The sequence below is a fragment of the Podarcis bocagei genome (assembly GCF_964188305.1).
Source record: "Podarcis bocagei genome assembly, chromosome: 2".
Classification (NCBI taxonomy): domain Eukaryota; kingdom Metazoa; phylum Chordata; class Lepidosauria; order Squamata; family Lacertidae; genus Podarcis; species Podarcis bocagei.
Window position 1 is genome coordinate 84,766,614 of NC_138126.1, and position 25,664 is coordinate 84,792,277.

The 25,664-nt window shown below is 39.7% G+C and overlaps 1 protein-coding gene across 19 annotated transcripts in view; it reads right to left on the bottom strand.

Moving 5' to 3' along the window:
* TENM2 (teneurin transmembrane protein 2) overlaps positions 1 to 25,664 on the bottom strand; it is a 745,234-nt gene that overhangs the window by 212,043 nt on the left and 507,527 nt on the right. For all 19 annotated transcript variants that reach the window (XM_081184705.1, XM_081184722.1, XM_081184721.1 and 16 more), the window contains one exon: positions 16,077 to 16,311. In XM_081184705.1, the coding sequence (XP_081040831.1) occupies positions 16,077 to 16,311 (235 nt within the window). The remainder of the gene's footprint in view (positions 1 to 16,076; positions 16,312 to 25,664) is intronic.

Here is a 25,664-nt window from a genome sequence, read left to right on the forward strand (position 1 = left end):
AGACGAATAACTCAGCTGTTTTGGAATACAAAGTAAAACAGTGGCACAGTCGTTCAAGTGGGTGGTCATAACTACTCCTTGTGGAGCAAAATCCATAGTTTAACTATGCGCTGAGTGAAGAAGTACTTTCTGTCGTCTGTCCTGAACCTTCCAACATTCAGCTTTACTGGATGTAAATGAGTTCTAGTGTTATAAAATAGGGAAATTAACTAGTCTCTGTCCACTTTCTCCATATCATGAACAATTCTATATACTTCTATCATGTCTTCTCTTATTCACATTTTCTCTAAACTATAAAGACCCAGATGCTGTAACTTTTTCTCATAGGGGAGAGTCTCCATTCACTAGAACAGCCCAGTTGCTCTTTTCTGAACTATTTCTAGCTCTACAATGTCATTTTTGAGGCAAGGTGAAAAGTAGCGTACACAATTGGTTGTAATGAACAGAGTTCTGCTCAGGCCCATTTAAATTAACAAATATGGCTAGTCTAGGTTCATTAATCTGTGCAGAACATCGCTGGATCCAACCCAGGATTCCAGGTGTGGCTGCACCATAGATTTGTATTATGGCATTATGATATTGGCATTTTTATTTTCAATTCCTTACCTAATGATTCCCAGCATTGAATTTTTCACAGCTGCTGGATCTTGGGTCGGCATCTTAATTGAGTTATCTGCTATAACTCAAATGTTTCATTCCTGGCAGTAACCACCAATTCAGACCTCATCAACATATATGTGAAATTATATTTTTGATCCCAATGTGCATCACTCTACACTTACTTACATTGAAATGTATTTGGCATTTTGCTGCTCATTCGCCCAGTTTGGAGAGATCCTTTTTGGAACTCTCTGCAATCCCTTTTTGTTTTAACCACTCTGAAACATTTGGTACCACCAGAAAACCTGGCTACCTCACTGTTCTCCCCTAATTCTAATTTGTCATCCAAATATCCAACCACCTCCCAGGCCAGTCTCCTGCTACTAATGTATTAAAGATTTTTTATTTGTTGGTCTTTATGTTCTTAGTGTGGTTCTCAAATTCTTTTCTAGCATTCCTTATTGTCTACGCTACAGAAGTAGCAGTACTCACAGAGAATTAGGTGATAGGAACCTTGGTGACTGTGCAATTTCCACAAACAAAAACACCAAATAGAAGGGCAACCAGAAAACAGAATATTATCGTGCCATTCAGGAAAAAATCCTAACATTATAACAGAAAAAAATAAAACCAACAACAACAACAACAATAATAATAATAGAAGTAGTTGTGAGATATAAAGAGAGCTTCATGACTGACATATTGTCATTTCACCTTAAGAGACCTAAATAAATTTGTATGCAAAGCCGGTAGAAATGATTCTAAATAAGCCTTTGCCAAGGCAACAGTTTCCTGGGCACATTGACTGATTCTAGGAAGAGCCAGAGTTCAGTAATAGACAACGTCCCAAGTTCAATTCCAGCTAAAAGCAGAGGATAGCAGTTATGTGAATAGCCTCTGCCTGAGGCCCCAGAGACCTGTTGTCACTCACAGGAGACAATACTGAGCGGGGTGGACAATTAGGCTGCCCTGGAATAAGACAGACTCCTAAGTTCCTATGAATGAAGGCCATTGTCACTTCATTTTTTAAAATATCCCCACCCACATTTTAAAAAGCTGTATATACCTTATTTTTCGTTCCATAAGACACACTTTTTTCCTCTTAAAATCTAAGGGGAAATGTCTGTGCGCCTTATGGAGCGAATGTCTGGTCCCTGGGGCTGGGGGGGGGGGACTGGGCTTCCCCCGCCAGCCCCGACCTGCTCTTTGGGGCTGGTGGAGGGGGAAAGTACTTCCCCAACCTGCTTTTTGGGGCTGGGGGAAACTCGGGCTTCCCCCACCAGCCCCGCCAAGCTCCTGAGCAGCTCTGGGGTAGCCCGCGAAGCCTCTGCAGGGCAGCGGGGAGCCTTCATCCCGCTGCCCTGGAGAGGCTTCGCATGCCTATCCCTGGCTTTTGCGGGAGGTGGGGGAAGGGACAGAGCGAGGCTCTCTCACTTCCCCCACCTCCCATAAAAGCCCCCAAGAGCAGCATTTTTTTTTTCTTGAATTCTCTCCCCCCCCAAAAAAAAGTAGGTGCACCCTATGGTCAGGTTTGCCTTATGGAGCGAGAAATACGGTAGTCCACATAATTGAGCTTGCATCACTCTTAAACTTAGCTGACTTTGCATAGCATGTACTCAAACTAAACACAGTAACAGAACTGATGATTTGGTTGATACAGGTTTAAGAACATGTATTTATTAATTATTGGAATTAAATTAAATACAGTAACACAGCTGTTGATCTAGGTGATACTGATGTGAAAGAAACACTCTTGATATACTAATTAGAACTGACACTTAAAAGAAAATTGTTTCACACATGATTTTCAAGCATTACCCAGGGGTTGCTGTCAGCATTAGATGCCAGTAAAAGTTGCAGTTATCCTAAAATAGATATTAATAGCCCTGGAGTTTCAACTAGTAACTATTTGATTAAGATTTGCTTTACTTATTGCTATACTGGGAGGGCAGAGGAAGTGAAGAAACATAATGCTGTAAGATCCATTAGTTGATGTGTAGGATTCATAAATGCAATTAGGCTATATAATTTCTTCTTAATGTAGATGCCTCAACCCTATTTTAATGACAGCCCTGCTATTAGGTATGGTAACATATCTTGCTTCCGGGCCAAATTTGAGGATACTGTGCTGTCTATTATATCTTGTGTGTATGTGTGGATTTCCTAGGTTAAATAAAAACTGTCTCTGCATTATTTCCACTATTTACCCATCATTCATGGGAACAGGCATACCTGTTGAAGCCACAACAGATGCAAAGCACATGTTCATATTTTCTGACTGTATTCTTAATATGTTTTAACCTGTTCTGGGAGTCATTTTGGTTGATCACGTTACATAGTTCAATTGTACTGGAATTTCTAGGGAAATTAGATTTGACTTACAGATACCAAAAGCTCTACTGTTTAACAAATGAATGTGCACTCTCTCTACATGCATGCACGATACTACATAACTTTCATGCAAGGGATACCTTCCACAGAAGGCTATTCACATATAAAACCCCTTAGGAAGAAACAGGAGTCACGCAGAAATGGTGCTTTGCTCCTTAAGACGAGAAGTTGGTTCACACATTCAACTACAGCTCATCAGCTGTACTATAATCAAGTAATGTCCACACATGTGGGAACCAGCTAGAGCCTAAAAACAAGGAAGGATCTGAATGTACAAGGAGAAAAAGAAAAGAATAGAAAAAGGCAAATATTTTCATATTGTTTATGAACATTACCAGTCCTTGGAACAACGATATCTGTTCTTTGTTTCCTGAGCACTGAGATTAATCCATTCCTTTTCTTAAAAAAATCAGTGTCTGTGGCATATGATACTTAGCACTACAGATAGAAAGGCTGGTTATGGAGGATGTCAGATTAGAAGTCATAATGAAAGACAGGAAAGAAGAGAATCTGTGTAATAGCACACTGGAAAAGAATACTAAGCATGAGTCATGTCTAGAAAGTGAGGAGTGCACACGGGGAGCTAGCAGAACTCTTTGTGCTCCTGAAGCTGTAATTTTCTAGGACAGCAGCTTTTTCTTTGTGGAAGGGAGATTGCAGTGATATCTTAAGTATCTCACCAAAAATATAGTTAACAGCTTATTAATCACGCTTCCATCTGTAACAGTCTCTCTAGAAATAAGCAGCAACATACAGCCATTTGCAAGTGGGTTAGAAAATAAATATAAGTTTAGAGGAGAATAGTCATAATCAGAACAAAAGGCTAAAGAGCACAACCTTCTTAGGATTACATTGAGGGTTAGGAATGGAAGCAAAGCTACTATTCTTTTAGAATCGTATTGACAGACTCTGATTTCAATAAAGATAAAACCTTTTAAATACACTCCTATTTCTACCATACTGGTATTGCTTTGCTTCCCCTCGCCGGCAGGAGCTTCATAGCACTGAGCTGATGCCTGATACAAAATGCTGACTCCTGGGATAACCATGGTGTGCCATTCATGAACCCATCATGTGAGGTGTGCCTTCCCTCTCTATCTTCCCCAGTCTGTCATCCCCCCCCCCTTTACCAACTCCCAGGTGGGAGTGGGAAGAAGGCAAATTAAACATCACTTCCAACTTTAGCAGGACTGTCATCTCTCCTAGGTAAAGGTACCCCTGCCCATAAGGGCCAGTCGTGACCGACTCTAGGGTTGTGCGCTCATCTCGCTCAAGAGGCCGGGAGCCGGCGCCATCCAAAGACACTTCCGGGTCACGTTTCCTACAATGCCTCTATTAGCAAATGCCCAGTGGGAGAGATCCTGATGACTTTTTTATTGTGATTTTACTCCTGCACTAGGGGTAGCCAACATGGTGCCCTCCATATGTTGTTGGACTATAACTCCTATGATCCTCAGCCAATGAGGCCAAGGAACAGAGATGATGGGAGTAATAGTCCAACAACATCTGTAAAGCACCACTTTGGTTACCCCTGTCCTACACTGTATTTTAAGAGCTTCCCTTAAGAAGATGAAAAGTCAATAGGGGGTGGACAGATGAGCAAGGTTACCAAGAAGTCCAAAGAAGAAAACTGTAGTCAGAAATCACAAGACCCTCTGATAAAGGAGATGATCAAACTACCTCAGGTGAGCAGTTCATTATACACAGTGGGATTTTAAAACAACTTTCAAAGCTGGATGTCTCTTTTGCCTTTGAAAGATGACCATCTGTCATGGATAGTTGTGATTCCTGCATGGCAGGGAGTTGGACTAGATGACCCTTGGGGTCCCTTCCAATTCTACAATTCTGTGATAAGGGCCTGGTTTGCTCAACACAATAAGCCAAACTATGGCTCACCAGGAATGTGGCAACATGTGGGCTTTTGGAGAGCAGATTGCAAGCACTTTGCTCCTCCTGAGTCCTTTTTTCTTCTATGCCATACTGAGTTGAGTTGAGCTGAGCATACTGAGTTGAGCTGAGCTTGCCTTTATGCTCTCTCCTTGTGAACCCCAAGAACAAACCTTAACCACAGCTTGGGGTTAGTGAGGAAAAGAGCTTAAACCACAAGCTGGGGTTTAGCTCAGTGTGGCAAGGGAGGAAAAAGAACCAGGGGGAACAAAGTATTTATGAGCATCTCCCCAGAAGCTCATATCAATAAGGTGCTACTGGAAGGAATTTTTTTCTTTTTTTGTTTTGTTTCGACTATGGCAGACCAACATGGCTACCTACCTGTAACTAGAAGTTTGTAAAGGTCCTGCTAAGTCATAGCATGGATGAGGGTGTCAAGCGAGCCAAGCCAGCAAGGAACAAACTAAACTTCTAAAACAAAAGCACAGTGCCTGGGTAGAAACACTGGTCTCCTTGAAGACATCAATATCAAATCTGAATTAAAAAATGCTACTAATGCTACATCTTTATTGGTCTATGCAATATTCAGATTAAATGGCACAACAGGAGCGGAAGTTAACCTAGAACAAGGTCCTAGAAAATGGGACACACATTCTAAGTCCTTATGACCAAATAAAAAATGTCTATTTAGGGCATTGTCACAGACAGACAGGCACCAAGTGAAAATGATACACTAGCTGCCCAAGTGCACATGGATGTAGGTAACAAAAAGTGCACATCTTCATGGGTAAAGATTACACAGATGCCTATCTTACACGTGTGTGTGTGTGTGTGTGTGTGTACTGGGAATACACTACTGGCAATAGATTCCCAACATATATTTACATTATAAAATATATGATCCTAACTCATAATGCTGTATGCTCTTCCTCCAAGGAAAATGTAAGAAAAATGTCATGTGTGAAGCAGCTTGAATTCAGTAATTAAAGAATGAAACAGAGGATTAGAATTCTATTTCAAGTGTATGTCTCCAGATAGATAAGCATATGCACAGATAAGCTGTAAGTACAAACATATGGAGAGGCATCTCCTTTGTCCACACAAGCATATGCCCATGGTCACAGATAGGCACAACTTGCTGTTTCAGTATGTTTGCTGGCCTGCAGCATATAATCAATATTCAAGTAACTGTTCATGGTTTGGTAGCCAAGGAAATGCCATTAGGTAGGGAAACAATGATTTAGAATCAACACATATATATTGTGGCACTTAATACCTACTCAAGCACATTCTGAAGCCTTTCAGGAGCAAACATGTTTCTAGCACAGCTTTATCTAAAACGTGGCACACCAGTCTTCCAACGGTTAATGTTTTTTAAAAAATGCTAGTTCCTTAGGCCACAGAGGCAAAGCTTTTTAAAAAAATAAACATAAAAAAATGCAAGTGTTAAGTCAGGCTGTCAAGTGCGGTGCCTTAAGTTCCAGAATAGCTTGTCACTGCCATCTTGGTACTCTTAACACAGACACATTTGGACACGCAGAAACACAGTGCTTGAAAGTTGCCTGACAGGAAAGTAGCATGTAAGACTAAAAGGCAGGTGCCAGTTTTTAGGCAACTCGTTCTGTCAAAGCATTAAGTTGAGCCTAAAGGGACATATGTGTGCTGAGAAAATATCTTAAATCAGGTAGAGGAACAATAGAATTGCTGCTGTAGCATCACATGTCTAAATAAGTGGTAACACCTTGCGGGGAACTAGTTCATTTTCTACAGCTGAGATGCTATTTTCCTTGTAAAAGGGAAATGCTGACACATGCACTACTGGGTCACTTCATAGGTCTATAGGGGAATGGCCTTCACCTAGTCAGAGATCAAAAAGTTTGATTTTGCCTCAAGGAAGGCACATGTACATTGCCACATTTTCCAATTGATAACACAACATAACACATGCTCGTCTTTTTATTATTATATCTATTTATACCTCGCCTTTTCTATGACATGGATTCAAGACAGCTTACATATAAAAATAGGAAGAGCTAAAAACATAGGGGGGGGGAGAAACAATTAAACATTGATATCTATCTATCTATCTATCTATCTATCTATCTATCTATCTATCATCTATATATATCAGTGCTTTCCAAACTTTTCATGTTGGTGACATACTTTTTAGACATGCATCATTTCACGACACAATAATTCAATTTTACTAGCACACCGGAGGCGCTCTTCAGCAGTGGAATGTGCCTGTAAGCCGCCCGGGGCGGGTGTATGTGTGCCCCCAACCCCCCTGCAGCTGGGGCAACAACAGCCCCAAGCAGCATTGCTCCTCGTGCCACCATCCCCAGATCTGAGCTGTGCAAGGCTGCTCGGGCAGAATGGTGTGGGGACGCAACAGCCATGCACCCCAATCGAAAGGCACATGGTTGCTACATCCCCACACTGCCCTCTCAGAGCAGCCTTGCAAGGCTTGGCTCTGGAGAGGGCAGCGCGAGAAGGGCGTAAGCACTCACCCCTCAACCACAGCCTGGGATCACATGGCTGTCACATCCCTAGCAGCCTTGAAACTTGGATTGCAGCCTCAGTGCCTGCTTTTGTGCTGATAAAGCACAGTTGTGTGTTTTGTGTTGTTTTACTTGTTGCAAACCTGGAAATAAGTTCTCCTTGTTCTCCTTCTCTTTCTTTCTCTATCTATCTATCTGGTGAGGTGCTCCAAAGGTTAAACTAGAGATTGTCCCATTGCCTAGAGAGGCCCAGGACTCCTTGAGAGACTTGGGGGGGGGGGCATTTAAATACTAGACTATTCTGTTCTAGCCACCCTGGAGAGGGGGAAAAATGGCTTTGGAATCTTCCAGGAGTAGTATTATAGATGGAGGTTGGTGCATTTGGAGGAAAGGTGAGTAAATAACTGCAAAAAAGAGGATGATTTGTTGCTGCTTTTCAGAGACTAGAGTAGGGGGAATTGGACTTCAAGCAAAGATGCAGATCAGGAATCCCATTTTTTACAACCATCAAGTTCAGCCTGGGAGCAAGACATTTGCAAAAAAAAAGCAGCATTAAAAGGGTTCAGAACTGTCAGATCTTTAAATCCACCCCCTGTAGGTGTTTGCTTTTAAATGGCGGTGTTGACCTGCAGGAATCAAGCCCACTAGAGCTGCCATGGTGATCAGCACAGATCACCTGCCTATTTGCTGTGCACAGAAATGTGTGCAGGGCAAGGCTGTGATGCTGTATAAATGGGCTCTCCTGAATAAACACTCTCTGGGCAGGGGCGCCTGTACACCCCTGGCACTGACCCCTCCTCGTGCGCCAGAACCCACCCAGCACGCACAGACCCCTGACAGGCCACAGCCGAAGGAGGCGCAGCAAGTGGAGCATGCGCTGTGGTGCAGCTGGTGGGGACAGGCAGGCTGGGCAGAAAAGGAGTGTGCTGCCCCACAACCCAAGAGGCTTCAGTCGCTTCAGTGGAGGGAGAATTCGCCTCAGGTAGAAAGACTGGAAATCAGCTGGTCGATCCAGCGTAACACAACACACTTCCACACTGCAGCCGACACACTAATGTGTTCCGACACACAGTTTGGAAATCTCTAATCTATATGACACAGATGGTTACAATAAAAACAGCATGGCACCAGCCCTTCAGTAAAAGAAGTCCAAAAGTGTGTTGGAACAAGAAAGCCTTCACCTAATGGTAGAAGGATAGTTTCTGTAGGAAGAGAGTTCCTAAGTCTGGGAGCAGCCACCAAGAAGGCCCTCTCCCACTTCCCTAGCAAGTGTGCCTACGAGGGTGACAGGACCAAGAGAAGGGTATTGCTTGGTTCATGTGTGCACTAACATAAATAGGAATATAATGGTCTAAAGACCACAGATGCAGCAACTAACAGTCAACAGTGAGGAAGTACACCACAAAGCTAGCTACTGTTTTATGCTTGCTGTACTATGAATCAAACTGCCATTTACCTATATACAATTGCCTACTTGACATTTCTAGGGTATATTTAAGATCATGTTAATCTTGTGCCCAGAATTAACCTTTTAGAAAGAACCTAGATGTGATCTTCCTTACAGCACACTTTCTGCTCCTGTAGTGTGATGAAACAGAATGTGGTGAAAGCTCTGAATTACTGTCAGATATGTACATATGGATGAGTATAATATAAAATGAACTGTCCTGAGAAGTATTTTGGGAGAGAATGCAATGAGCCAGCAGGCATGCATGTGTACCTACACTGAGTAGAAGAAGAACTTTCCCACTGTGTGTTGCAGGCACAAAAATAACATTAAGCTCCAGGCAATTCTCTTTGAGCTTCTACATCTGAAGGAGGAAGATTATTTTTTTAAATGAGCTGTCAGACGCCTTCTGACCTCACAGGGCTTCTTGCCGATAGTTATAATGTCCCAGCATGCCACGCATTTGTTATTAACAGTATCAATAAAGCTAATATCACGTTGCCCTTCAGTGGAGGGTTGTGGGGTTTGTTTTGTTTGTTTGTTTTGTTTGAATGAGGCGAATATGAAAGCTACTCATGTTAATTAATGAGTTAAGCCTCATAACCTCCCCCGAGAGAAGGGCAGACTCTCAAGCTTGTTTAAATCTCCAGAAGGACATGCCTTTTCTGATTGTCAAAAAAATAATAATAATATCACAATAAATAAGACATTCCACCTCTAAAATATTATTGCATTTTAAAGCTTGTCATTAAGGGCCATCACCAGTTAATCCAGAAATAATGATTGCCACCACCTACTCCTCAAAAACAGGATTCGTAGACTCAGAATCAGAGTGCAAGCAAAAAACACATGCACACAAAATATTTCTATCCTGCTTTCAGCAGAAAACTAAGTATTCAGGTATTAATCCACTGCTGCAGAAAGTCATTCAAGGGAAAGTGGAGACATACTGGCGAGCCTCATCCCCTCCAGGATGATATAAGACTATAAGAAGAGCCTGCTGGATGAGGCCAGGGGCCCATCTAGTCCCATATCCTGATCTCACAGAGGCAAACCAGATGCTTATGGGAAGCCCACAAACAGCATTTGAGCACAACAGCATTCTCCCCAGTGGTTTTCAGGAACTAGTATTTAGAAGGAAACCATCTCCAACTGTGGAGGTAGAATGTATCTATCAGGGTCAGTAGCCACGGATAGCCTTATCCTCCATGAATTTGTCTTTTAGAGCTATCTATCATTGCTTCTTGTGGGAGCGAATTTTATAGTTTAGGTGTTATGTAAAGTACTTTCTTTCATCTGTCCTGAACCTCCCAATGTTCACCTTCACTGGATGGCCGTGAGTGCAAGTGTTATAAGACAGGGAGAGAAAATTGTCTCTATCCACTTTCTCTATACCGTGAGTAATTCTATACACTTCTATCATGTCTCCTCTTATTCACATTTTCTTTAAACTAAAAAGTCCCAAATGCTGTAACCTTTCCTCACAGGAGAGTTTATCCATCCCCTTGATCAGTCCGGTTGCCCTTTTCTGAAGCTTTCCCCACTCGGCAATATTATTTTTAAGGTGGAGAGACCAGAACCGTATGCAGCATTCCAAATATGGTTGCACCATATATTTATGAAATCATGATACTTGCCATGTTAATTTTAATTTCTTTCCTAATGATCCCATGCATGGAATTTGTCTTTTTCAAAGTGGCTGTACACTGGGTTCCTTAGGGTTTAAAATCATGTGTGAAGACCCTATGAGTAGAGGAAGCTCCTCATTCACAAATTTAGCCTCCAGCCCATGGAGCGCTATAAAAAAGGGGCAGGACTTAACAGTGCACTTCCTCTGTTCATTGTGCAATTGTCTTCACATGAGTAAAATGAATCTCCAAATAGGGCTATAGTTGCAATTTTCAAAAACACAAGCCTCCCTCACACCATTGTGCACATTGACTAGGGTTATGATTTGAGCAGGATGTGATTTATTTTATTCATTTTTTATCTTGGTAATATTCCTCCAAGGAATATTTTCCATCACTATTTTATCCTCACAACAAGCTTGCAATGAAGATTGAGAAAGATGAGAAATAATCACTGGCCCAAATCATTCAGTAAGCTTCATGGCTGAGAGGGAATTAGCCATAGAAGCCATAGAATCATAGAGCAGGAAGGGACACAGAGGGCCATATAGTCCAATTCCCTGCAATGCAGGAATCCTGTCTCTGGATGTGCTTGAACCACCAACTTTCTGGTTAGCAGCCAGACACACTGACACATTGTCATCTCATGATGCAGGCTGCCAGGTTCCGCACCCTCACTGCCCCTTGACTGGACAGAAAGAATAGAGCAACACAGTTTAAACTGGGTCAAATAACGCCACAACTTTACTGACCACAGATGTAAGAGGTTTGACACAGGCGTTGGGCATAACCAATCACTTCTGACCCGCCTGATGGAAGTGAATCAGGGTCAACCCGGCAATGGGGGAGTCCTATGATTTACATCAAATAGGGGGACCCTTGCAGGGATTGCTGCCTTGAGCAGTGCTGTGGCCCAAGCCCTCGCCTGGGAGTACGGAAAAAGCCACTCCTCTTGGATCCCTTTAATGGGATACCCTATCTTTCGGAAGGGTGGGGCAGAGACTACAACTGAGTGCAGGGGGCCAGGGCAAGGAACCTTAAATACCCTGGGAGCAGACCTGAGGGTTGTCTATGTGCTCCGTCAGGCCCTCCCTCAAGGAGAACCCTGCCTCCAAGCCTGCCTGTTATTGGTCAATCTGCAGGCAGGCTTGGATCCACTTCCCAGCCGGTGAGGTCAGCATTAAGCCCCAGCATCCAAAGTCAGATCCACTGGGGGAGGTGGTGCCACTTCAAAGCACTGCTGAACTGGGTAACGGTAAGTGGACTTATACAACAGCAACGATAAAAAGTTGTGCTATTATAAGTTCCCTAGAAGTCCAGAAATATCTGCCTAGTGTCTGAAATTCATTAAATAAAGAAACAAATATTTAAAATTACGCAAAACCCTGGTTACTGACAAAAATGAAGGAAAAATATTCTTGCAGTGCTCAAGAATAGCCCTAATTTCTCTTGCTATTTAAACTTTTTTCTTTCTTTCCAGACTAAAGCATTGCTAATTACAGTAATGCAGACTTAATTCATACCAATATAAATAACACCAGGCAGGCATCAGAACTGGCATTAGGACATCATGCAATCTTTGACAAATATCCTTTCAAAGGAAATCTATAATAGCTTTTGGGTTACCCTAATTTATGAGCCATTATGCCTTTGATTGGCATCTGCAAATGGCCGATGTGTGGTTTCCATAACAAAGGAGCCTAATACATTGAAGGCAATGATGTAAACTTGCACTGTAAAGCATGGAACCATCAACAGAGCTCTCATGAAAAATATTTCAAAGTAATTAAGCCTTTAAACAAAAAACTGTTTCCCTACTCAACATCAAATTATGTTATCTAAGTCTGAATATTTGTTATCAGGCTGCTCATAATTCACCTCAATAAAAATGACTGTTTGAATAGCAATAAACTGACACAACCAGACTAGAAAATGTGGATCTTTTGCAAAAAGAAAGTCAACCAAACAGACAACCAAATAAGAAAACATAAAGTTTCGTACCTAATGGTGAAACAGCAACTACTGAAGAAATGAAACATAGCATCTTTGTGACAGTCACGTCACTTTAGTCAAGGATATGACTGCTCTCTTATGATAAGTACCCCACTTCCAAGTAAACACTGTCAAAGTTTACAAGAGTTTGCAAATATTTAAGGAAACCAAATGCTAAATAGTTGGGGAGAATTTCTGTACACGTAATTGTATTATTTTGTGTTACATAGGGAAGAAAATGTATTTCATTGCAACACTTAACTCTAAATGTCTGGGGAGAAGTTATACATAAACAATTGCATCATTTCATGCTAAAAGGGGGGGGGAGGTGAACAAAACATAATAAAAATAAACTTTTGTTCCTAAGAGGTGTTTAGTATAGATCGCAAAAGTCCCAATATTGAGATTAATAAGCTGCCACATTTCAAGGAAGATGAAGAAAACTGTAAAATTAAAGTGCAGTGCAATGTGAAAAGTCTGTGGCCAACTGGGAGTACAATGTCAATGAAGTAAGCTAAAGTCATAAAGCATGATTTCAGGGGAATGAGTCCCGTTGTTTCTCTGATTTTCCCAATAAAAAATTACAGGTGGTAGTATTTGTAAAAGAAGGAACTAAATTATGGATTAATTTTAAAAGATACAGGTATATTGAGATCAAGTGACAGAACTTAATTTCACAAGAAATTAAGAACACTTAAAAGCCCTGAAAAGGTTAACCATCTCATGATAACTGGGTTATCTGCTTTTACTGTTACTTTAAATATAATTCACTTCTGAGTAAGATGAACTTATGATCATAGCACATCACATGTATGCCTCTACAAATAATCGTCCTATGGTTCCAGTATCATGAACAAGAAGAATTCAGCAAATGCCTCATGGAAAAGGTATATTGTGGATGAGAGAGAGAATATATCTTAAATCTTAGTCCACAGCAACTCCTACAGGCAGATACACTGTGTCCACAGCCAGTAAGCTAAACCTCAACAATGTTCAGAAATAGCTGGATGCCTCATAACCCTTTGTAATCTAATTTTAGAAATGGTAACACTGAGAAACTTGGAAGGTTCAGTGTGTCAAAATAGGATCAGAATTTTCATCAGTGCAATTCTCAGCAATAAGTGCCAGATCCACTATACTACCCAAGATTAAGCCACAAATTGTAGCTGACTTATTCCCAACAAATTTGGTAGCAAAGAACAAGGCCTGGGCAGCTGGCCAAAACATCCTTATCCCTTACAACCTTCTTGAGTCAAATAAATATGCTCTGGGGGGTTCTGTAGTTGAGTCTACATTCACTTATTGTGTCTATGGTTGCCGCTGGTTTGTGATAGCTTTCCTTTCACCTTTGGCCTTGATTCTCCACACCTCACAAACTTTTTATGGACCCTCTGCAATAGGATGACATAAAAATACTAAATTACAGCTATTTAGGAGTTTAGAGTTCTCTTTTCTAAGTCTACTGCAGTAGAGCTAAGTGGGGGAAAATCTTTTACCTTCCAAAAACACAGAGACTGACCATGAAGTCTTAGTTATTTTATTTCACTCCCAAAATCAACCCTTTTAAAGTATTTGATAGGATTCAATGGCATTGCTGTCAGGAGTGAAGGGAATTGCCGGTAACATAAATTCACTGTTAAATCTTACCACAAATATTTTTCAGAACAAGTTTTAGAAGTGTCAAGGCCACCATTAGCTCCTGTCCAGCCACCAGTCCCTAACCTTTCACTGGCATTCTCTGTGAAATCTTGCCAAGGACTCACTACAGTAGTAGACAGGTGCAAAGCCTTACCACCTTAATCTCTGATCTCATATCTGAATGCCTGATTTGTTACGTTTCATGTCCGCCCATGTAAATATCACATTTCCTCACTTCAGCTTCTATTTTGACTCATTTGGACACTATGTGCACATCTACTGAGACAAACTGTGTATGCTGTTACCTACTTTGGACCTTTGCAGTAATTGTTGCTGCTTCTGTCATACTGTTTCCTCACTGTTAAGCTTGTTACCCCTGGAACTATGTTACAACACAAAAATGACTTTCACTTATTAAATGAAGGCATCTATGTTGCATCAGGTACCACATCTCCAACCCCTAACCTGTTCAGACCATAATTTCATTCTGCATTGTAACATTTTAATTAGCAAATTCGGGGGGGGGGGGTAGTCATATCGAAAGGGATTTGCACAAGGCTTCACCAGTTCATCCAAATCCATCAGTAGAGATGATGTCTGGGGAGCTAGTGATGTGTACTACTAGGATGGGATGTTAAGAACTAGCAACAATGCATCCGTGGGAACTGGGAACTAAACAGTGCCAAGGAACTTTGCCAGAGGAGCAGGTGAGAAAGGGATTGTACAAAGAAAACAATAAATAAAGAGTTATGACTATTCTGGCATTTTGAAGAATCTCAATTTTTCTGCATTCATAAACTGAGAATGAATTTAATAAAAGAAGAAAACATATATAAAATATAATAATAATGGAGGAAATTTACAAACAGTAAATTGTATAATTTTTTCTATGTGTCATCAGTTAACAAGCACAGTACCTTTTAAACATTACTGTCTTCCCCACAGACATCAAACTGACAGTATGTACAAAAGGGATTTAAGTGAGCCTGTACGTTGCATGAAATATAAATTAAAAGTATTGTTCTGTCAGTCTTGAATCTGGGATTGTTTCTCCAGGTCTCCCAAAACACTGTCAGAAGAATAAATCAGTATTCAAATAAAGCAAACAAAGATAAGCTGAGCTGACCAACATTTGTTTTTAAATGAGTTTATATTAGTTTAGAAATTAAATACAGTACTTGGTGAAATTACTTCAGAACACACCTAAACCACTGTCTTTCCATTTAGGCATATTCTTTTGTTTTTGAGTAACACTTTCCTTACTGGCGGTTGTAATTTCTAAGGGCACAATTAAGCCAAAGTGAAGCATCTAAGTCCCATTAAGATAGGCACTTACTTGAATGTCTCCCATTGGAATTAATGGGTTCTCAAAACGCTTAATGTCTGACTAGATCATATCTATAATTTTATGAAGCACTTAAGTATAACTTAATAACATTTGATTATAAGTATCCAAATAAAATTGCTGCTTATCAGAAACAATGTATCCAAATATTGGTTAATTATCCCAGAAACCAGACTCATACACTGATCCAGTTCACACATAATGATAAGGCCAAACCATGATTTTGCACTAATGTGAAAACATGTGAAGTTTGTGGCTGCTGCAATCATCCCGAATCCTATGCTGTTATGCTACTCAGGACTAAACCATAATTTGGTTGAGCATTATATCCAAACATGGGGTCACGGTTTGTCTCACTCTTGACAAGCTCTGAGCTGTAACTAAGGTTTGCTCTTGGATTCCTAGTCATGGTTCATTTGGGGTGACACACCACAAACCTGGATTCAGACATAATGCTAAGCCATGGTTTACCCATGGATAGGTTACAGGAGGAGCACAGGGGACATAATCTTTGCTCCAGAAACATGAGCATTCATGATAAGCCGTGGTTTGGCTTAGTGTTATATATGAACTGGACCAATGGCATTCAAAGTCATAATGCCTTCCAGTCAATTTCACCAAATGTCAATCTTTTATTGATAGCCTACCTGGTCTCAAGTGGCACATTGCTATTAAGCACCCAGCTGTCCTGTAACTGAACAGATTCAGGAGTGGTGGCTAGATCATTCGGAGCAGGAGCTGGTGCATGGATCTGGTTCCGTCGATTAGTTAGGGAGTTCCTGTTGAGGGAGTTGGCAGAAGAGTGATGATGGGATAGAGTATGATTGTGAGGTGGTGGAAGAGGTGGTCTCAGAGTTGACTGGCTGTGATGATTTGAAGGGCCTAAAAGGGAAAAGAGAAGTAATAAATAACTATGAATTTCCCAATATTTTGGGAAACAATCAAACCTAAACGCTTTAACCCAAAACTATGTTCACTTACCAAGTAAGTGTTCTTAGAACTACGTTCTAAAGGAAACAGATAAACTTCAGCTCTTTTGAAAAGATACCACTTAAGAAGGAGCTATGTGTATATGAAGAATGTTAAGCAACTACCGGTATTTCCTTTTCACATTAGCATCTGATTCTTTCTTTAATCCTGATCCATAAGTTACCAGAAGAGCATGGAAGCTACTTGCCTGATATTTAGTTTCATGCTACTCTAAGTAACAGCTTAAATAGGATATTATGTGAGTCTACCTCACATATTTTACACATTGTCAGAGCAGTTTGGCTTGGACCAGAAGAATATGGCTCCTGTACCACTCTGGCAATGCATTCATCTGACTTTAGATTGCTTCAAACCATTCCGGTCCACAGCATAATTTGAAGGCACACAATATAGTAACCTTTCTGAAACTGAGAAGGATTTCGTCTGTTCAGTGCCTTGAAGGAAGGTTGCTAGGGAACACAACATATACCTACTCACCTCCAAAATAGAAAAAAAGAAAGATGGGATATAAATGTTCTAAATGAATAAGTAAATAAAATGTTGTACAACATTCCTACTAAAGTAACTGGAGGATTTAAAAGTACATGGTCATCTAATCAATGTGCTTAAAATCTACATTTTTAAATAATAAAGGCAATTAGATAATTTGTAAAAAAGATACCCTACATTATGTAAGTCTTCAAATTGAATGGAAGACAAAAAAACCAAATGTAACAGGCAAGTGAAATATTAATAGCATGTTTAATAATTACACTAATTTGTAAATTTCTAGAGAACAATAATTAGTAAAAATAACATTAGCAAAATCGTAATTATACTGATGTATGTTTATTTTGAGAAACGTGAAAATACATTTTGTATTTAATTAATCAAATAATTAAAGAAAATATCAGTGAGGAAAGTGTTGTAGTTAGGAACAAAGGTTTATGGCAATAAGTGTTCTACACAAAAGTTGAGGAATTTAAGTTATCTTTTAAAAATATGAATGCAGCTAACTCACATTTTAAGTGGGAATGGTTGGAATCACCCTCTGCCTGCAAGGTTGGGGGCTATTTGTCCTACTTGGGGAAGAAGACAGGAGGGCCCTAGGACCCTGCCAGTGCCACAGCCCTAGGGCCTCCTTGCCAAGCTGGGAACAGATGCTGACCGAAGGCTCATGCTGCTTTCCCAAAGCTAGGTAGGGAGTAGTGGTGGGAGTAAATAAATTGAGAGTAGGCTTCCTCTGCTCTCCATTTATTCCTCACCCACCCATGCAAAGTTGTGACCATATATGTAAAATAAGCGCAAGTTGCGAGTTACCAGTATATAAACTTTTAAAATATGAACATAGGCTTCTTCAAAAATGCTGAACAGAAGACCTGTGGTTTAGAAGCACCACAAAAAAGATCATATAGTTAACTTTTGGAGTGCACATTCTAGCAATCTATGCGTGGACAAGAGCGAAAAACCGTTCTCACAATCAAACCTAAGAAGTGTTTGCAAAACTGGCTATGGGAGTAGTTAAATTCCTTCTCTCTATGTCAAGAGCCTAAAATCACCTCTTCAAAGCTATATCCATTTAACCCTTTTTCTCCACATCATGATTTCAACAAAAATCACCTTTCCAATACTGCTTTTATCAGTGGGAGCTTCCCTAAAAATGCTACTAGAAGCTTTCAAGAAGTTGTTTTTGTTGGGATTATGGCAAGAAAAGAGTTAAACTTCCCTCCTCAATCCCCCACAGTCCATGGCTTTTAACATAACACACAGCCTGTGCTGTCACCACCACTTTGTTCCATTCACATATATAATAAGGAGAATGAGCTACAGAGACAACCACTAGAGAAGCAGGAATGGAAACCTCTATACAAATTATTTACTAAAGGTGCATACCTAAAAAGTGTTAACTGTGAACATAACCAACAGATTAAAACACATATGTAAGGCAATAATCAGAACCAGGATTGTCTAAAGCTCCTTGCTGAGTGTATTCTGTGTACACTCAACTGGAATTTACTAGCTTACATTGTGGGGAATGGCTCCCTTTTTCCTCTCATCTCTTCATCAGTCAGTAGAGAGCATTGTAACTATTTAGTGTGCGCTGCAAGAACAGCTGCTGCAATCTGTTCTGTATTTCCCAATATGAGGAACAGTCACCACCAGGGAAGGGCTCTAGGCTATGCTGCAATAAAAGAATTACAATAAAAGAATTACCATGGTTCCCTAAATCATTTTCTGGACTTGACCTCTCATTGAGTAAGTAGATGAAGGAGATGGCAAAGAGAGCCAGTGAAATTAGTTTTTATAGTGGGCTTAATCATATAATGTACACAGAAACTTGTCATAGGATATGATATATCCTATGGATATATCCTATGGATATATTTCAAAACAGCAACAATAATAAAAAGTTATATTGTTCCTTAAGATCTCCCCAGTTATCATAGTAAATGGGTATTTCAGTGTTTACTACATGTCCAACCAGAAAAGTCTGTCTTGAAGAATGGAGTTACAAAAATGCTTTCCTAAATATAAAAAAAACAAAAAAACCACACACACGGGATAAAAAGGCAAGGGTTGTTGTTTGTTTTTAAATGGATACATTTTTACTTCTCCTACAAATAAGTTGGAAGGAACACAATCAGTGTCATTTTCCTATATATGTTAATAATTTATTTAAAGTAGGGGAAGCGACCAACACAGACCGTCACTTTTCCAGGAAGATCCCTCAGGTGTCTTTGAAGCTCTCTATGCTAGAATAATTCCTCATGTTGGTAGTTCTTCTAGAGCTGGGGTGGGGAACTAGATCAGCAACTAGATCAGTGGGGAACTAGATCCTAGGTTCCCTCTCCCTCAGCAGGCCTCAAGGGATGCCACCTGTTTATCACCTAACACCACTATGATGCCAGGTAGCCAATTTTTCCTTTGTAGTGCAGGAAACTGTCCTAGCAAGCAAAATTCAAGCCTAGGCAAGCAAGGCTTGAAGTTACAGCCAATCAGCTCTACTTTCTACAGGTGATCCCAAGCATTTTGAAGTTTCCAGATTCTATAGACAAATGTTGAATTATCTCCACAGCCCACCAACCACTGGCATTTGGCTTCACAGCTGAACAGCAGCTGCCAGTCATTCACACTTACTCCTCAGGCATGCACAGCTGGCCAACGCCTACCCGGCCTGTGTCCCTGTTGTAAGGCCCCCAAAACAGCATGCTTACCACCATTTTGGTCCCCCAGTAGTACAGCAGGCACCAGTGCCTTTCAATTCCCCCTGGATACACTTTATTCAGCAGCAATGGCACTTTCATATAGGAATTGAGCTTTGGGCAATGCATTTTGGGAGATCCAATATGGCAGCTGCCCAGCTTTTTTAAAATCAACCTATCAATCAACAAAAGCTTTCAGTCCCGGCTTTATATCTAGTAAATACATTTGAGTGGGTGAAAGAATGCAAATGCATGCATTGCACATAAATTTAGGAAACTTTTATAACATTTTTCACTTCTAATTAATTCAGCCAATATCCCTGAAATAGCTTCGACACACTGTGCACTAATTATGTATTTTATCCAAACATCCTTACAAAATTGTAGATATAGATCATGGCTCAACAATATAACAACTTGTTTTATATGGGAATAAGATAATGAAATGTGTCTTAGCTTTATTATATTAGAAAGTATAAATGAACAACAGTCCTGATCCAGGAAATAACTTTAAACATTTTTGGGGGAGGAAAGACATTAATAACATTTTTAGGGTTTTGTTTGATTGTATTAAAGTAGAAAAATTAGTTATTTACCAGTTTGTTTGTACACTACTTCCCAAATATATTCATTACAAGAGCTAGCATTTAATAGTATTCCTCTTTTTATATTCAGTAGGTAGTCTTCCTAGTTTACATTTAAGAAGCTCAAAATTGGCTTAAAATAATTTTTAAAGAACATGGTGGTTACTGAATCAATAAAACGCTAACAAATAATAAACATTATTATTGCTATGTATTAACAACACAATACTGTGTTTAACACTGTTTTAATTGTTGTCACCTGCCCTGGGACCTCATGGTGAAAGGCAGGTAAACACCAATGTCACCTTAATAGATCAAATTGATGCCTCCAAGTATGCATTAAATGACACTTTCTACTTATTCTTTAAGTATCTGCCTATGTAATCAGGTTCAAATTGCTGCCTGTTACCTTGTTAATTTTTAAGTGGTATTGCTTTTAGTTATGTGTTAGCCACTCTGAGATGCTTTGGCCTTATAAAGCAGGGTGTATATCTTCAAAACTATAAATAATACGGTTTACATACCACATTATTATGTACCAAAGCAATTATATTTTGGTGTATCTCTAAATAAACTATTCCTGTTTCTTCACACACACATTTGCTATAAGACTGTAGTCAATTTCTAATTTAGGTTTTTATTTCAAAACTGGAAATAAAGGTGAGGGGGTAAGAGAAAGCAAATAATCTACCACCACCAGTCACCAGTACTATGTAGAGGCTTCAAATGAAGATTTGAAAATTTACCATCTTACCTAAGGGTAAGCAAGTGGTAACAATTGCATCATCATATGTAACTTTCTTGATCACGGAACTTCAAGGGAGAATTCATTACTCATATAGCCAGGGTTAAGCATGGATTACAACACATATCTTACAATATGTGGTGCTGTGTGGATTCTTCCTATTGCCTCAGCAGTTGGAAATGTAAAGATGATAAATAACTTGATGGGATAGCAATAATTCTGTTCTCTGAAGAAGTGAGGGAACAGTGTTTTAACAGTGCCGTTATGTGAAGAGATGATAAATAGATAGATAGATAAATAGACAGACAATTAGACAGGCAGATATATATATACACACACACACACACACCCTAAAATTCAGCAGACACTATGAGATTGGTTTCTTTAAGGAAAAGCATAGCTGTGGAATTATGTCTCTTGGTGTGCGTGTGTAAATGAATTTTCCAGTTTCACTCCTTTTAAAATAATTTTTGTAACACAAATGCTTGGAAGCACAAGGAGGAGCAAGTGAGAGCAGGGAGCTCATGAGACCTCAAATGCTATCTTAATAATGGATAAGAGATCAACTGTACTATGCTATACTGATGTTAGGTGTATTAGTCTTAAAGTAATAGTTTTAAAGCAAACAAAAATCAGATGGATAAAACCAGATCTAGTGCTTACAACCCAAAGGCAGCATTTTTGAAAACTGATTTTCTGGCAATGACCCACGTATATATTAATTTTATGTGTGTGAAATAGAACTGAGTATCTGAGTTATATTGAAAACCAGTGGAGCAGGGATGTTGTATAAAACTGAATAGAGTAGTATGTCACAAGCCTCCATCCTGAAAGTGGTGCTAAACCTCCCCTCTTCGCCTTCTTCAAGGATCAGGAAGTTATCTTGAGGCACAGGAAATAGGCAGGGAATTTCAGGTACTCCACAAGTCCTGGTGGAGTGGTCCCCCCCCCTGCAGGGATGAGACTAGGATCATCACTCCCAGAATTCTTGCTGAGAAACAAACACTATTCACATCATTTCTGCTAGGGAGAAGGTATTCCAAGGCAACCATACTCTTAACTACTCTGCTAATGTATGGTTATTTCATTGTTTCAATGAAAGTATATGCGTAGTGTGGGAGAGTCCTAAAAACCAAGGTGGAATTTAGACACATACAAAAACCACTCTGAAAATGATTTTTTTAAAGTATTTTTAAAAATTCATTGAATTTTTCAGTAGTAGATAGGTAGCCGTGTTGGTCTGCCATAGTCAAAATAAAAAAATTCCTTCCAGTAGCACCTTAAAGACCAACTAAGTTAGTTCTTGGTATGAGCTTTCGTGTGCATGCTTTCGTGTGTATCTGAAGAAGTGTGCATGCACACGAAAGCTCATACCAAGAACTAACTTAGTTGGTCTTTAAGGTGCTACTGGAAGGAATTTTTTTATATTGAATTTTTCGTGAGGCTCACCATCACCATCTAGTGTCAAATTGTATAGTGCCCTTAAAACACACTTAAAATGGTTTATTTGCAGCTGTATAGCTGAGTCCCAAAGGAGGAACTAGAACTACCAGCTCACTTTTGATATTTGATTGGATTTAGGATAGGAATTTGCTTTATTTATTTCATTTAATTATTTAGTTCTAGTTTGGTCTATTCTAAGTGATTAACAATACATCAATACATATATAAAATATCCAGTTAAATAAGAAAAGACAACTGTTTTTAATGCAACACAGTATTACAAGTTTAATCTTGGTCACCAAAGCCAACCCAAGTAAAAAACACATTCGTTAAAATCACACTGCTAAGAATTGATGCGTCTCTACCACAGAGGGAAGCTTTCCTTCATGTGATTCCAATGTCCCCGATAGTACAAGCAAGAGAATCATCTCTACCAGACTGAGAGATTGCAATGGCACTTGGAAGAACTAGTTCAGGTATGGTGGTACAATGCATAAAACTACTGTTCAAGTCAAAAGCCGACACAGTTAGTTTTGTTTGAAGATTGCAGGTGGCTTGGTGCTGACCCTGGAAGACTACTTTCAGCAGGTCATCCCAAACAAGAGGTGTGCTATAATTTATTATTTTTGCAAGGGAAACAATAATAAACAGTACCACTATATAGAATGTGTCGTATAGCGGTCCAGTCACAAAGTTAGTAAGGCATGATAAATGATTATATAGCCTCTTTCCTAGAATAAGCTGAGGAAAACAGCTGTGGTGTGGAAAGTGGAAGTTATGAACTCCCTAATCTGATGAAGCTGCGTGGAGAACCTGCACAGATCAAACGCCTTCAAACATATAGCGGTGTTAGAGGTTGTTGCCCTCTCTGTTTCCACATGCATAGGAGGAGTGCAAGGGCCTTTCCTTTCCAAAAAGATGCATAATTTGATCTTCAAGCTTGAAATTGCAAATCAGGAATAGAAGATTAGCTGTGGAGAGTTATTTGAAGTGCACAGGGTGTTTAGAGTCTAGGCATTCACTCTACACCCTGACTAGCAATTCTAGCGCAATGCTTGCAAATGAACACTGGGAATTACAGGTCTACTATCTTATTCCACATGCTGTCCTAGTTATGTTGATAATACTTCATGCCTTTTCAGTTGCCTACAGATCTCTCCTAAAGCCAAACACCATCTCTTGACTATTGTCACTCTTAATTTTCTGCACCATTTTATGCAAGAATACTGACCTACCACTTTCCCGGCATTATCAAATCACTTTGCAAGCTGAGATACTCTGGCATGTGCACTATAGACTCTTGCTAAAACCGCACTACATAGGGATTTCAAAGATAGCCTAGTTAATCTCTCACCTCAAAGCTTCACTTAAAATCCTGCTGAAATCAGGAAAAACATCTGTGAGCACAGTCAAATTGCAGAGCAATCTCTTTTCTGTATCAAAGTTCCATACCAACAGAGCCTCTGAAATGCCACATTGGCTGTAGCTTACTCATACTTACTGACAGAATGTGATGTGAGCTTTAACACCCTTCATTAAATAGCAGCAACTACAATGACCAATACATGGCTCCATTCCTAAAAATAGCTGTGGACATATAGCAAATGTTGAAAAATGAGGCAAAGGTAAGTTACGAAATATGCCGAACGCCAGTATTACTCCCAGCTAATTTGTAATCTTGTTACTTTAAGGCAAAGCATCAAAATTGCTTCAAACGTATACATCCAATTCATCAGTCCAGCTCTGGGAGCTGATAGAACAAAATACCTCGCTCATTCAAAGTAGCTGTGTGTGCCAACAGTATTTACGCTGCATATGATTTTAGCAATAAAAGTACAATGTAAATTTCCTCTCCACTATGGTAATTTGAGCAGTTCCAGATACAAAACAGAACTTCTTAAAACATGTAAAGTTTGATCCCAAAAGTAGATGCACTTAAAAACAATAAAAACAGTAATATCCTCCCTTTAACAACCTAAAAATGCTCTTCTACAAAAACCGTTTTGGCTAAAGTTCCAGTCTGTTGACATTTTTCACACAAAAAGATCATTAGCTGAGCACAGCTTGAAAATCTGATTGTTCTCTAGATGGTCCATGAGGGAGCCTGAAAATTGTCACAGTGATGTAAGAATAATTGTGTTAGAAGGTGGCTTCTTTTCCAGCGCATTCTGAAAATGAGCACTGCTGCCAAGCACATGCCATCCAAGATGAAAAATTCTGGAATCAGGTGCACAACTGTTTTCCCCTAGAACAGTACTTGAACTATACATTATGTTTTCATGTAATCAGGCTATCATACAATGGATATAACAGAAACACTATTCTTAGGTGGCTTAACAGAGTATCAACTAACTCTGAGGGCCAAACAAGAAAGTTAAATGTGGGAATGCAATAAATATGCTTATGTTTTGTAATGTAAATAGCAGCCCAGGTAGTGGTGGTGGAGGGGGAACAGTGTTAGGACTGCTCTGTTGCAGTGCAAACGAAAACCACCCCAGTTATTCCATTGATAAAGGGTTTCCTCTTCACATGCATTAAGGTTAAAATGGATGGTTTGCTGTGTTCTGCTGTGTTCCCTCTAGCTTGGCAGCCCTGCCTTTTCACACTTCTCTTAACATATGGCTGATGTGCAGGAGTATCATGGGAGCAATGATTTGATGGGACGCTCAGAGTGTGGCCCCTGACAAGGGTATTATGGATTGTGTAGGTATAATGTGGGAGAAGGCAGACCTGTAAACCTGGAATGCAATTGTGTATACTTTTGCATCTATAAATATATATAATGCTTGGGGAAACAGTAGTCACTCCAGACATGAATCTCTTTTTGGAGGAAGGGCAGGATAGAAATTTAAATAAACAATAAATAATGCTCTGCAGCCCTACCCATCCCATGCACAGCCATGCTTTTTTATTCAGTGAGAATGTGTGCTCATATGCACCTTCACATACTAAAAAAATCAAAATCACTGATTCAGTTTACATGAAAGCTTGTGCACATAGATAATTCAGATTAAAATAATAATTAATGCAAATGGAAGCACACTATGCATGCACCAGCTCCAAAAAATAATAAAATTATCCATATAGTATTGACTTAATGAAACATGCAGCAGCCAACCCATGGAAAAATAGCAAAATCTGCTCATCCTTAAGTTATGTGTCATTTTTATTGTTTTAGCGATTGTAGGGAGTCATCTGGAAGTCATTATTTTATATGGCCTATTAAAGCCATATCTTTTTTTCTCACACAAATTTTCACAAAATGGAATGTTGTACAAGGATTTGAATAAA